At 41.0% G+C, this 15102-nt stretch overlaps 1 protein-coding gene across 2 annotated transcripts in view; it reads left to right on the forward strand.

The window, feature by feature from the left end:
• Positions 1–13977, forward strand: part of cnnm2b (cyclin and CBS domain divalent metal cation transport mediator 2b) — a 43168-nt gene extending 29191 nt beyond the window's left edge. Inside the window, exons 3-8 of one of the 2 annotated variants that reach the window (XM_067583890.1) lie at positions 2254–2391; positions 4036–4205; positions 5818–5911; positions 7703–7765; positions 10253–10431; positions 11856–13977. In XM_067583890.1, coding sequence (XP_067439991.1) covers positions 2254–2391; positions 4036–4205; positions 5818–5911; positions 7703–7765; positions 10253–10431; positions 11856–12137 — 926 coding nt within the window. In that variant the 3' untranslated portion in view covers positions 12138–13977. The remainder of the gene's footprint in view (positions 1–2253; positions 2392–4035; positions 4206–5817; positions 5912–7702; positions 7766–10252; positions 10432–11855) is intronic. The other variant, XM_067583891.1, reaches the window with a different exon arrangement.
• The last annotated feature ends 1125 nt before the right edge of the window (positions 13978–15102 follow it).

The following is a 15102-nucleotide window of genomic DNA, read 5'->3' on the forward strand; positions in this document are numbered from 1 at the left end:
ATCGAGTGACCTCCTACATAGTCATGTTCACAGATGCGTCCCTGACAGCATGAGGGGCACCTGTCTGGGATAGGTAGTGTGTGGCCTTCAGGGGAAAACCGACACATCAACCTCTTCAAACTTCAAGCGGTGCTCTTGGTTCTTCAACACTTCCTGTTTTATCCGCAGCCCTGTTGAGGATGGCAGAGAACCTGTTGTTGTGGGCTTCAGAGCATCTCCTGTCTCTGAGAACCCTCCACATTCTGGGTCCAGAAAACAAGGGCGCTGACCTCATGTCATGAGGCTGCCCTCTTGGTGTGCGGTGGTGCAGCTGGTTCGGAACTGGTTTGGGAAAGCAGAGGTGGACCTTTTCGCCAGTCAGAACAACACCCACTGCCTGCTCTGGCAAGATGATCCACCCTTGGGGCTGGACATGTTTGCTCATGCGCCATGGCCAAGGAGGCTGCTTTACACCTTTCCTCTTCTTCATCTCATTCCTCCTCTGCTGGAGAGAGAAACAAGAGCAGCTGTCAGTCATCAGGATAGCCCCGGAACGCCGTGTGGAGATAGAACGAAGGCTGTGATATTGTAACCCTAGTTCAGCACAGGCGGAGCCCTCTACCTGGATGGGAGCAACAGCGAAGCCCTGCCTTATGTGCATGCATGTGATTAGAGGAGAGTATTAACCATATAGTCCAGTAGAGGGCTCCACCTCTGCTTATAGAACCAGGGTTACAATATTGTAACCTTCGTTCCTCTCAGCTCTACAGAGAATTTGAGAGTCTTTCAGGACAATGTTTTGGTTTTTCAGCCCTTAAACTCTGCTTTCATCAACATTGTTTCCAGCAGCAGCAGAAAGCTGTTTTCAGAGAAAGAGCTCTGATAACTCCACTGAACAAAATTGAACATAATGGAACATTTAGCAAATGAATGCTGACAAGGCCATAACTTATAATATACTGTATGATATGTGTCAATGTTGCCCGATCTGCTGCCCTCAAGTGGCCAAAAAATAGATTAATACTGCTTTAAACTTCATCCATTAACACTAAAATATCAAGTGCTTCCTGAAAATGTTGACAAGCCTAAACCTACAGTAAATTTTTGGACATTTGGAGGCAACCAAAACCTTTTAGTAAACCGTTGCTCATTTACACATTCAGCAGACAAGACAGGTGCAACATTAGCATCCATTTGAAATTGTATTTGTGTCCATCTGACAAATGTAGGTCCACTAATATTGTAGCTCTGGTCTGGTCTCCAGAAAGGAAGAGAAAAATATCTGGCTCTTTAGCTGCTAAATGCTCCATGATTTTCTGGAGCTAGTTGCTAATTTTGCTTTGTTTAATGTTTTGCTGTGTTGGAAAAGTAGCATGCGTTTGATTTTTACAGCTTTGTGCTGGAAATGACTGTGGTGAGAGTGAACCAAAACAGTAAAGTTATAGGCTGTAAAACCGAAACAATAAGCTGAAAGATGCTAAAACTAATTCACAGTGGGTTTGTCACTCTAAACAACAGCTTTGACATTAGTAGTCCTTTGATCTGTCGTTTATATAAAGATATCAATGATAGAAATTTAAAGAATGACCTCATCCTACTCCAGAAATGTAGGATTAGTTTTTGTGACAATGTTTCTGTTGGGGTTTGTGGCCAAGTAAGTTGTTTGGAGAACATTATTCCAGCTACATTTTGAGGACAGTTTTTACTCTTCAGTCCTATGTATATAAAGATCTGCTTTAAAAAAAAAAGCTTTATATTTTTCATTTAAGAGATTCTTTAATTTCTTTTATACACCAAAATCTATAACATAAAACTATTTTTTAAGTAAGAATGATGAAAGGTTTTTCCACATTTTACATGCAGAGATGAATAAATAATAACTTGTTAAAAGAGTCATCACTATCAAACTGTGAACCTTGCATCATGTATCACACCAAACCATCTATCACACTGTACTGTTACACCCTAACGGTATCAATAAGGCCTACATACATGGAGTACGTGCCAGTCTATTTGTTGCCCTAATACATATGGCTTTAAGTAATGCTAAGAATGTGGTAAGCTAACAGTGTAGCCCCCTATAGCTCTCCTTTAGTTCTGAGAAAGACGCCACAGCTATGTTTCCGGAAAAAGCAATAAGCTTTGGGTAACTCAAGTTTAGTCACCCTATGACCTGGGACGACTAGCTCAGTATCTGTGCAGTGTCATGGATTGACCTTTTCCTGTTGCAGAAAAAGTTTTGTCTTACGCCCAACTTTCATTTTCCCTCCTCAGCTGACAACAAGACGAAGAAGAAAATCACCCATCGGGAAAGGAAGCAGGATTTCTCGGCCTTCAAGCCTACCGACAATGAAATGAAGGTTAAAATATCACCTCAGCTTCTGCTGGCTACCCTGCGTTTCCTAGCAACAGGCAAGTGGACTGCGTTGCTGCTTGACTTCCCCCAGTGTGCCCTCAGCCCCTCACTGTGGGGAAAGTGTATGTGTATGTGTGTGTGTGTGTGTGTGTGTGTTTGTGTGTGTGTGTGCGTGTGTGTGTGTGTGCGTGCGCGCGCCTGTGCTCGTATGCGCTTTGAGTTTTGGGCAAGCGGGTGTAAGGAGGAGTGAGTATGTGTGTAGAATGAGTATCTGTTGTGTGTGAGGGAATGAGTTGTGTGAGGACTCACAACAAGCGTGTTGGTATGCATGTTTGTGTGTGTGTGTTTGTGAAGAGGTGGAAGGCCTCTCGGGAGCACCGCACGGGATGTCTGTGCAGACTGCAGATACAAAAAAAGTTTAAAAAAAAGAAAACGCAGGCGTCTATTTGCTTGCGTGTCATGCACTGAAGGTTACATGTTGTGATCTTAGCTCACAGCTTTAAAAACACCACCCTGTTTGCTTACACTCGTTCCTCAGTGACATCACGTCCAGCATTTTTGGCCTATGATCGGGGTTCTCACACAAGTCGACATACTTAGTGTAAAATGTGAAATATTTCCCCCGCTTTCCCTTGGGAAATGGATTTCTGAGCAGGCAGTGGAATATCCAAGTACTACTACAGCAGCAGCAGTTGACTATGCCTCATTGCAGGTGGATTTGCTTTAGAACTTTGACCGAGCAGCTAAGCGTTGATTAAGTTCCTCTAAAGGCTATTAGGGAGTTTAGTTCCTGGTGGTGGAGCCAGCAGCCAGCTGACACATATCACCGCCGCTGAGTTGAAGGAGCTGATTGGCCCATTAGGTGGTTGAGGCAGACCAGTCACACTCTTGATGCATCGTTTAAAGTTATGAACGAGTTTCTGATCAGGTTTATATTTTAGTTCACTCAGACTGATGCAGCAGAAGTTTAAACCAGGGCTGCAACTAATGATTATTTTAGACATGCACTACAGAGCTGACAGAAATAACAGCACTAAAATGACATTATGGAGAAATATATCAGGCTTCATGCAAGAAGATTTTTGTATTTTTATGCTAAACTTCTCTAGCTTAAATTTGTTGCTAACACTGTACCGCTTGACGGTCACACAGATAGTAGACAAGATAATATTAACATATACAGCAGGTGATGTTGCACTGTTGGGTGCAACAGAGGATGTTAACTTGGACAGTGACCTGCACTATGACCCTAAAGGCAGCTGAACTTTCCTAACTAGCCAACTATAAGTGGCCAACAAAATCATAAATGAAAAAACATTGTCGACCTCTCAGGAAATTGGCTAGCGATGACGATGGTGAGCGGAATATAAATATAATAATGAGAGAAAATTTTCAAGCACAAGAAAATTGGTGAATGTCACATTCTCTCGTACTTGCCACTTCAGAACAAATCTGTTCATACAAGTGGTTCTTGCATGAGGTACATTGTGTCGATTAGATGTTCAGTCTTAAAAATATCTGTAAAAAGTATATAAAAAGTGTTCATTGTAATTATTCTGGAGCCAAGGCCAAGATACGTTGGATGATATCAGCTTATTGCAGATATATATGTATAGGTGTGTACACCGACCAATAATAACAGTATTAAAATTCATATTTTGTCCTCCTCACAGTCTCCCTCTCTCTGTCTGTCTCTGCAGAGGTCGAGCCATTCGCACCAGTGCAAATGTCAGAGAAGATTCTGCTGCGCTTGTTGAAGCACCCCAACGTCATCCAGGACCTGAAATATGACGAGAAGAACAAGCGGGCGGCAGAGCACTACCTCTTCCACAGGAACAAGCCGGTGGATTATTTCATCCTCATTCTGCAGGTGTGTAGATGTTCCAAAGGAACTCAAGAACCAAGACCCTGAACCAGGACTTTAAAAAGAGTTACAGCCCAAATTTAATTTATCTCACTTACTAAAGAATGTTCTCTATTTTAGATTAAGAAAGTAATACTTGCATGTGTGCATTTTTCCCCCAAAATGGATATACAATATATGTGAAATACACTTATCCTTACTGTATCTCTCCAAAGTCTTGTTTTTATCCTCCTAGATTCTGTGTTAAATCCACACTCGACTTAACTACAGTACTCTACATATTACACTAAACACATTTAAGACAGGAAAATGTTATTACTAGGACTACAAGCTATTAGCCAGTAGCCATCGATTTAACAAAGCCGCTCTGCAGAGGTTTGTTCCCACAGGGCCCACGCACCCTAAAAAGGTATGTATGGTATGACTGCACTGTAGGTCAGTTTGGATTAAAGCAACCAATAATGCCATAAATAAACAGCTCATTAGTAAGACAAATGTCTGGTCTATGAGATACAACATGTTAAAGTATGCTCACATTGTGGTTACATACAAGAATCCAGAATGATAGTAGTATTAGCAGTGGCGTACCCATTCCCCTCTCATTTTCTCTCCATTCCTTTCTCATTGATACAGATCATTATTATTATTATTCAGATCAAAACAAGTGCCATTGACCTTCGAGCACCCTTACAGTTTGATTACTGGCTCGACTGTCTGGGAATATGCTGCTGGTGTCAACCAGGAATCTTCCTCTTTGGTCTTACAGAATATATCAAGTCTTTCAACTTTTGAGGCTCGAGATAAGAGAAGTCTCGAATCGCTGGATTTAAGTCGAAATGCAACACTTTTTTAAATCAAATTTGAAACCAACTTGAGGCAAAGTCATGTGATCTCTGCTTTTTTTCAGCTGCAAGTAGCATTTATTAGGTTGTATTAGCAGGTTATGTTGGCAGTTTATTGGGTTACTAAATGTAAAAAAAAAATGTTTGAACTTACTACATGTACAAAACATACAGTACATGTAGCTAGAAGCGGTTTTTAGAATGCAATTGGAACATTTTAAATGTGCATATACTTTGTATATTTCTCCTGTCAGTCCACTGAGTGAATGTGTAATGGCCCTGGATCAAAAGAGGTCCAGGTGGGACGCAGTGTGGGGTCACTGCCCTTGAGACCAGGCTTAGGAGCAGATTGGGAGCTATTAAACACAATACGGATTTTCTACAAGTAGTAAAAAGGAGAGAAAAGGGGGAGGAGTGGGGGTGGATTTGTTCTAAACACACGGGCAGGATGAATAAATATATTTGAGCAGGAAAAGAATCAAAAGATTTTGAAAAAGGATGAAAGTGTAACTGCAGCACACACAGCTGGAGTGGAAATCCAGGATATAAAGGGTGACAGAAATATACTGACACAATAACACACTAATAACAATAACACACTAATGCCTGAAGAGCCTTTCAGTGCAATCTAAAGTTAATTAGAAACTTAATTGGTGTGATAATGATTATACACAGAAATATAAACATGTGGACAGAGCTGTATTTGAAATGTAATATGTTTTGAACTTATTTAAATAATGGTTGCTTCCTTGTCATCTCTGGATTTGCTTTCACAGGGGAAAGTGGAAGTGGAGGCAGGAAAAGAGGGGATGAAGTTTGAAGCAGGACCGTTCTCCTTTTATGGGATGATGGCTCTGACTGCATCACCTGGTAAGATCTCTGACAGTCGTGTATACAGTATAATAAATGATAAGGCTGGAGATATTCTATATTTTTCTTATTGTCAACAAATCCTATGAAACGACCCCAGGCAACAATGTGTTAGTCTGCCTCTAATTTTTTAAAATAGCTGGACACATTTAACAAACATACTCAAACTGGAGTATATATTACATTAGTTGGAGACTATTTTTTAGTGAGTATTAATGTCAGAAGTGTGTTTTTCTTCTTGTTTCTTCACTTGGATGTTTGAGCTTCACTTCACATAATGTTGCATGTGCAGTTTGACTCTACAAGGTTGTTTTGTGAGCCAATCACGATCCAGTATACAACTTAAACAAGAGTGATGTGGAAACCTGAAGCCTCCAGTGCACAAACACTGAGAATGAACTTCACAGTGAAGTAGGAGACATCTTGTGTCCAGCAGTTAAACTTTTAAAATGAACAATATTTGTATATTCACAGATTCTGAATTTTTCAAGGAGGGACAAGAAGGAGAGGTTATTTTAATTAAGTGATTGAACCTTTTTTGTGGAAAAACCATCCCAGACACAAATATTATTTAAAGGGTATTTTTATGTCTTAAAACATGTCTGGAGAGGATCTTTAAGACAACAGGATGATATATGTGGGTAAACTACAGTGAGAAACATGTCACTCAGTGCAACAGTGTGGCTCAATGATGCATTTTTAATAGTTTTAGGACAACAAAAACTATTTATGACACAGAGGAATGAGCCATATCAGGCTTTGGATACACAAACAATACACGTTAAAATACAATTCATTGGTGGTTTTGGTCTTTTCGGGTGATTTGTTGACAGCAAGAAAAACATAGAAGTCACCAGATTTATCCTTTAAAAGTTTGATGATTTCTTACCCTTTAAATGCAGTTTAACCTGTGAAAAATCCCATGTTAGAATGAAACATTATTTGTGGGTAAATGGACTAAGTTCATGTTTTCTCTCTTTGTTCCAGACATAGACCATTTACAATTAGATCTGGCTAATTTCTATAAAAATAAAAGTCACAAACATTATCAGTTTACAGTTGACAGTATACTCCTCATATCCTCATATTTTCTGACTTTAGGATTATTACAAATTGCTTGGTTTTAAACCAGAAACACATTTAATATATTCAAAAACCTCTTTGAGGCAGTACAGATCGACTTTGTCTTGTTTCTGTAAATCAGCCTCATTCAGCCTCATGTGTCAGCTCTGTCTTTCTCCTACATCTTGGGAAAGGACTTGTCCTCTAGTCTTCATTTACTTTGTCCTTCCCTGCAATGAAGGAAATTTGTAATCACATAGTGTCACCAATCCAGCAAAAAGTGTACATTTCTTCTACTAAAGAGTTGAGGAACAGCGGCTGTCCTGCAGTGACATCATGAGAAAGCGTCACCTAGTGATCCGCTCAGTTCATTCATAAACTATTCTCAGCTTTTCTCGACTACTCTGATTCACTTGGCTGATGGGATCTGAGAGACACCTACTGGTGAAACAGGAGAGTAACCTCCCTCTCATGTGCTGTCAGAAGTCAAATCAAACCCATATGATAAGATATGATGTAGTAGCAGTAGCTGGTGCAGCAATCTTCTTCACAATAGATGGATATAATCTGTGCACCAGCTGCTGACGCTCCTCTACCAGATTTAATCCTAGATAGTTTACTATTTGTGTACATATATCAATGATTTCTCGCTTGTGATGGAACGTTTCTCTTCTTTCCTTCCTCCTTTGCTCCCTTTCTTTTCTCTTCCCCTCCCTTACCCCCCTGAAGTCCCTCTGTCCCTGTCTCGTACGTTTGTGGTCAGTAGGGCTGAATCATTAGCAGGATCTCCAGGTACAGTGGCCTTTTCTGTCTATACATACGCCCATCCTCACATCTAATCCCTCACTAACATCACCCCGTCGACTAATTCAACATGAGAGTTTTGAAAAGCATGACTGTTTTGGAATTGAAAAGTTACACTGTAGATTGTCTGTAAAGTTTTAACCCACATGCTGTGAGTGTTCAGTTTGGTCCTCGTCGTCTGCATGATTACTTTTACTGTTCACGTGACTCTGTGTCAAAGAGAGCGTTGATGGCTGTGCAACTGAAAGTCCGTTTTGCACCTGAATGCGACATGTGTGTTTGTGAGTGAAAGAAAAAGGAGAGCGGAAAACACTGAGGGGGAAAAAAAAAACAGACGGAGACTTTAACACCCTCATCTCCTGAGCCATTAGTCAAGTGGCTGAATGGCGCTGGAGACTGCAGGCCCCAGTGGACCCAGGCTCCGCCCCCCCTCTCCCCTAACCTTTAACCCTCTGACTACATAAACAAGACCTACAGCTACAGCCCCCTGCCGGACACCACTGTGCGCACATACAAAGACGCGCACACGCACACACATGTTCGCACGCACAGGCACATGTACAGCCAGCGCACACACTCCACACTCCACACAAACACACCCACATGCATCCGGAAATGCAGTTGAACAAACACGCTCTCTTTCTCTCTTTAGCAGTGACCTACAGTGCACCTCTTAACGTGTTTTTTCGCCCAGCTCGGCGCCCCACTGCGCACACTTTGAATGTGTGTCTGGCGCATATGTAAATGCGTTATGTGTGTATTCTTGACACACACTGCTGTTTTGTTGTTTTTTTTTTTTTTTCGTTTTTTTTTGTAATGACCTGGCCCCTGCGGCCCCTAGAAAGTGGAGTACTAATCCGCAAGAGTTCACATGCCAGGTCTTTGGCCCACTGCGCTCGGTCCGCGCACACACACACACACACTCACAGTTTGTGCGTCTCACTCACTCTCACACACACACACACATATTCCAACATGGGATTACATACATTCCAGTCGGCGTAGTAGCATTAGCGTTGGCCAAGCCGTTTCCACTTTGTTGTGTGTGATTTTCACTAGGCTTCTTTAAGAAGTGGAAAACATAATCTGGCTTTAATTAAAAAATAAAGAAAAAAACAGAACAGGTCTTCTATGTGGTAGCACATAGAAGGAAGCAGCATCACTGGAGACCACCGACTCATTGCCTTCAGTATGAAACTCCCTTCGTTGAAAGACTTTCTATAGAAATTACATTTCCATATAGCATCACAGCAAGCACCCATGCTAATATCTAACTCTTGACCTGGAAAAATCTCACCAATACACAAGATCTGAAGGGCTGCTGAAGCTACTGAGCAGCGAGCGAGTGAGTGCAGACACATCACCGTCATCAGAGCCCCCATCACGATTCAGACCTGAAAAATATATCCAGATAGAGAATGCAGTGTACAGCATTAGCACCAATGATTAGCATGATGCTAAAATTATTAGCATCATTTCACAGGTTCAGACTGTAGAGAGCATCATCAGGATCAATACCCACTGACTCATTGGGGCAGTAGAGATGTCAAAGACTGTCAAGCGGCTGATGACTGCCGGCGCCAAAACTCTCACAGCCAAATAAGATCAACCCTTCACACCCTTCAGCTTGTTCTCTAAGTCATCACAAGCAGTTGTTCTTGCTCAGCAGTAGGAGATCTACAGACTAGACTAGATCTGAAAGAAGTCTTCTCTCTCTGTCTAACCTGATCTGTCACATTTGCCATGTGCATGTGTTTTAGTGGCAACACTGGACAGTCCATAGGAAGAAAGCATAAATTACAGTCCAGCATGAGAAGTGTGAGGCTTATTTTCATTATTGACTTATCTGCAATTGTTTGTTCTGCAAAACATCAGAAAACAGAAAAATGTCCATCACAGTATCATGGAATAGGTGATGTACTTGAAAACCCCCAAAATATGAAATTTAGTATAATGAAAATACCAAGAAAAGTAGCAAGTTTTCGCATTTGAGAACCAGGAGTCATCAAATGTCTCTGCTTGAAAACGATTATAATGACTTAAGCAATTAATTGATTATCAGTATAATTGTGGGTTAATTTTCTATTGACTAATCGTTAATTGACTGATCATTACAGCTTTAGAGGATTCACTGATAATGACTTAAGCAGAGAGTCGACTGTGACAGAAGGTCTATGTTGTTGTAAGAGTGCAGTTTTGTAGTTTGGTCTTTATCACTTTAGGTTGTGAAAGAGACATAAAACAGTTTTTCAATCATGAGACAAAATCTGCAGAACTTTTTATTTCAGAACATAATTCCCACCATCATGTTTACTCATGAGAAATAACCTACAACAAGACAGCGTCAGTTTGTCTGTTACACCACAGGAGTGAACCGTGAGCGTGAACTGGATGGTGCAACATCCCTGTTGCTCGTCATCTAGACCTGGTCTTTCATGTGTTTTAATCTCTTCCTCTTGCATCACTTCCTTACAGAGAATAAATCTCCTCCACGGCCGTTTGGACTCAACCACTCTGACTCTCTGAACAGGAGTGATCGTATAGACGCTATCACCCCGACTCTCGGCAGCAGTAACAACCAGCTCAACTCCTTCCTGCAGATCTACGTACCTGACTACTCTGTCAGAGCGCGCTCAGACCTGCAGTACATAAAGGTGAGAACACACACACAGGTGAGCATATCTATACATATCAACAAAGGTTTGACCGATATGTATATTTAATATCAACACAGAGACGCTGGTATTGAAGCTGCTTTTAATCAAGTAGTTGGAAAAATCTGACAAATCAACAAAATTCATTAATAAATATATCAAATTGATCATTATATATGTATCAATGAACCCCCCAAATTTTTTTAAAGGAATAAACTAAATCCTCAGGTAACTTTAAAGCTGCACTTATCAACATTTTCATATAAAAAATGAATCAAATGACTGATGTGTAATGCGAAAGGGGTCGCTTGTAGAGACAAACCAACAGAGAATTATCACTTGACTCTGCACTTCCCCTCAGCTCTGCAGAACGTTTTAGCGTCTTTCAGCAACTGTTTGACTCATTCTCAGTGATCTCATCAATGTTGTTTCTTTCCAGATGTCTGTTTTCATCAAAAAAAAAGCTCAAATAAACCCACGGTGTGTTACCTGGTCAGCAGCAACAGCAGACAAAGTTAGCGATGTCACTGGTGAACATAGTGAAAGGTTTAGCAGCTAATAATGAATGAAGTGGAGGGAATATTGGCGGAAACACGACTCCAAATGAATGCTCTGTGTCTGCTGGATGTGTAAAAGCACAAGTTTGCCATATCAATTTTCTAAGTTAATAATACCTTAATAATAATAATAATAATAATAATAATATCTTAATACAGTGTTTTTGTTCTGCTGTCTCGGTTTTTAAAGTTGAAAGAGAAATTTAAATGATAGCTGTTTGTTTTGTTTCTTGTTCTAACCAGCTGGTTCTGCATGTAGACATCCGTTAACCTAACTTATCGATTTATGTGACACTCTGTGGAGCCACACTGTAGTAAAGGAGCTCTCATTGGATAAAACCTGACATGATTTTCTTTATGCATGAGAGTGAACCTCTGAGACTTTGAAGAAGGCAGAAATGAATCATGTTTGAACTAGTCAATCCATCATTTTATGGTCCAATTACTGTAATTGCTTCATAATTTGATGTATGTATTAATTTATCACTTTATTTCTAAGTCTAATGTCTTTTATTCATCCTCAGGGCCTTCAGGTGGTATTTCAGTATATTAACAATGGTTCACTGTCTTGCTTTGTACTGTATCTTTCCTCAAGGTGGAACATTTTTAGCCATTCAGACTCTGATTGGACACTAAAACTCTTTACTGAAACCCAGATGCTTTAATGGCCACTCTATTAAGTTGCAGAAATACTCAACTGGCTTTTCTAAAGGATTGCTAAACTGATGAAAAAAAAAGACCAATGTCACCTCTGCTTATTGGCAAATACTCAAACCAGTGTTTACATTCTTGTGTGTACCTACCTGTCCTCTCTCCTACTCCTCCTCTGCTGTGACATTTGACCTGACCATCTTTACTGTTTCCTAGGTAACACGCCAGCAGTACCAGAACGCCGTGATGGCGTCACGCATGGACAAGACACCCCAGTCCACAGACAGTGAGTTCACTAAGATCGAGCTCACGCTGACGGAGCTCCACGACGGCGTGGAGACCCCCACCGTCGTCACCACCACGGCCAGCACCACTAGCACCACCCCGGCCGTGGCTATAGCCGTGGCCAACGAGACGTCCCACCTGCTCAACCAGCAGCAGAACTGTGTGGGCCTCAGCAGGAGCAACCACAGCGCCCACAACGAAGGACCCATCTAGCCCCCGCCGAGCCCGGTGGAGACCCACACCCTCCACCCTGTCTCATGGACACACACAGCAATGGCGTAGATGGAGATGAGGGAAAGTGGGGAAGCGGAGGCGGGCGGAGTGAGGGTTCTGCTCCAACCAGTAGCCCCCAGTCAGTCAGTCAGTCAGTCAGCGAGACCCTTTCATGGAGGGGCAGTGGGGGAGACGGGTGCTGAGACACCCTGAAAGCCCCCATCTGAACGCTGTCAGAATCCCCGCTGTACTACACCTTCTTACAGAGGGTGCACTCGGACAGTACCTGAGACTGAGCTTCTTTTTTGGGACAATCTGACACTTTCATAGCGGTGACTTGGACTAGAGGACGACAGAGTGCATGCAAACCCCCCTACGCGCACACACACACGCGCACACACACGCACACACACACACACACACACACACACACATGCCACAACAGTCACTGTATTTTCTCCTCAGGCCAAAGACTTTGGTCCCCCCCTTCTTACACTGGACACAGACTGTTTTTGCACACATACACACACATGCACTCAAACACATTCACACTCCCAAACACACACACACACACACACACACACACCAATGCAACTTCCCCTCACGCGCATCTTTCAGGGAGGCTCAGTCGACTGTTGATCCCATCAACGAGGACTCAAACCCAAACACGCAGAGAGCAACGGTTTGTCAAAGACTGCACCAAAAACCGCTTTGAAATAAAACCGTTAAAACCACGAACCAAGAATGTTTTCCTGTATTTATTTATTTTATAATATTGTATGTATATATGTACGCGTGGAGACATGATATGACATAAAGTGGCATATGAGCATGCACGAGCATGTACACAGATGTGTGCGTGGGGCACATGTGTCATATCAAAAAGGACATGCTACATATATGGAGATGAACATCCATTCATGTATATGAGGAGGTGAGGGTCTTTTACAGATACAGTATGTATATTACAGATCTTGTTATTTTTACTATTATCCTAAATCAGGCTTATGGTACACTATCTTTTTCACCTTTAAAAAAAATCACACTATTGCCTTTAAGAGAAATCATATAATTAATTATTTTAACAAAGTGCAATGAACCGCAATTTATTTAAGAGATGATTATGAATTTTAAAAAAATCACTGTATTATAAATTGACAGATATATTTGTATGTATGTACTGTATGTATATGTATATTTGTTTTTGAAAAATGCTAAACTGCAGCCATCCACAAGCAAAATTGTCCTTAGTCGGTTTCTTTTTTTCTTTGTCTCTTTCATGTTTTTTTTTGCATCTTTTGACCTCAAACACAACGTCTACTGTACGTTCATATGGGAGTTATGATGCCTAGACTTTTCACCACAGTGTAGTGCGGGGGGGTGGGGGTTACTGGGTGGCGGGGTGTGTGAAAGTGCCGACACGGTACCTTTGCATGTGGAGGTTATGTGTCTTATATTTTTTTTTTGCCAATTTTACGCATAATCAAACTTGATAATTGCACAGTATTAATGACCTCATCTAACATGTTGAGCATCATCAACGTCACAAAAAGCAACCTCGACATTAAACGTGTCCATGAATGATACACAGCTTTGCTTTTCCACTGTTTATGTGTGAACGTGTTTTTTTTTTCTTTTGTTGTTGTTGTTTTTTTTTTTGTTTTTTTGTTTTTTGTTCTTTTTGGACGTATGGTAGTTGCATGTGTGTGTTTGTGTCTTCAAAACATTCGAGTCGCTCAGTTTATTAAGGATATTTTTTTTGTGACAGCAGTGAATGTGAGAGAGACTAGATTTGTTTTGGCTCCCATCACAATTTAGTGCATAATAATTCTTGAGTTAATTCGGATCAAATTCTAAAACTGTTGTGGCTGCTATTAAAGAGAGACATTTATATTGCTTTCCTTTTATCTTAGACATACTGTATTCGTTTATTTCTTTCACAATTTCAAACACAGACAGTTAAAGAAATCATCTGACATTTTGGGAGCTACACATATTCGCTTTCTTAAAGAGTTAGATGAGAAGATGGACACCACTCTGATATCTGTCCAGGCTAGTAGCCGGTTAGCTTAGCCTAGCATAAAGATTAGAAGCGGTCAGAAACAGCTAGCCTGGTATTGTTAAGATTTTGGGGGTTTTTTTCTACCAGCACCTCACTAAGTATTCCAGGAAATGGCCAAGATATGATAAACACTTTTACACTTTCACTTTTGCTTTTTTTGAAAGGGGAGGGGTTCTCAATTGGTTGCAATCTGCAACCTCACCACTAGATGCCACTAAATCCAACACACTGGTCCTTTAAGCGCACACACATAAGAGTGACACATCAATCTTCTCATTTACCTCTCAGCAAGAAAGCCAATACGCCTGTTTCCCAAAATGTTGAACTATTCAATAGACTTTTTTGCTTTTTTTTTCCTTCATGACTTTCTTGCCCACATTATTTTACCTCATAAAGACAAGAATGACTTTTAAGATGCTGTATGTGTGCTTGAATTTTTCTTAGTTTAGAACATTTCTGTTTACTTCATATCAGTAGGGGTGTAGGTTTTAACTCCTTAACTATGAAATGATTTTGATTCCACTTCCAAGCCTGTTTATTAACTTTATATTTACTGTATGCTGGCAGTTTTTAAGCAACCTTTCAGGCAGCATCAATGTCCTGAAGCTGAATCTGTCATTCTTTTAACACTCAGTTGCAGTTTGTAACCACTGGTGGTCGCTGTTTCCACATGTAATTCAATGTGTGTGTGTGTGCTCTACAAGCAGCCCTTCCATCTGTTCAGCCACCCAGGGGGCGTCCCTGTTGTGTAACCAGACATAAGAGTATGTCTGCATTGTTTGCAGCTGTTTTCGCTGTTGTTTATTGTTTACTTGAAAGTGCTCCTATGCAGCAGACCAGCATTGCTCTGCAGGGACAATCACTCCAGAGATAAAGCAATGGATACTGTAAGATTGTGCTTGT

Source organism: Thunnus thynnus, chromosome 3 (assembly GCF_963924715.1).
Source record: "Thunnus thynnus chromosome 3, fThuThy2.1, whole genome shotgun sequence".
NCBI classification, from domain to species: domain Eukaryota; kingdom Metazoa; phylum Chordata; class Actinopteri; order Scombriformes; family Scombridae; genus Thunnus; species Thunnus thynnus.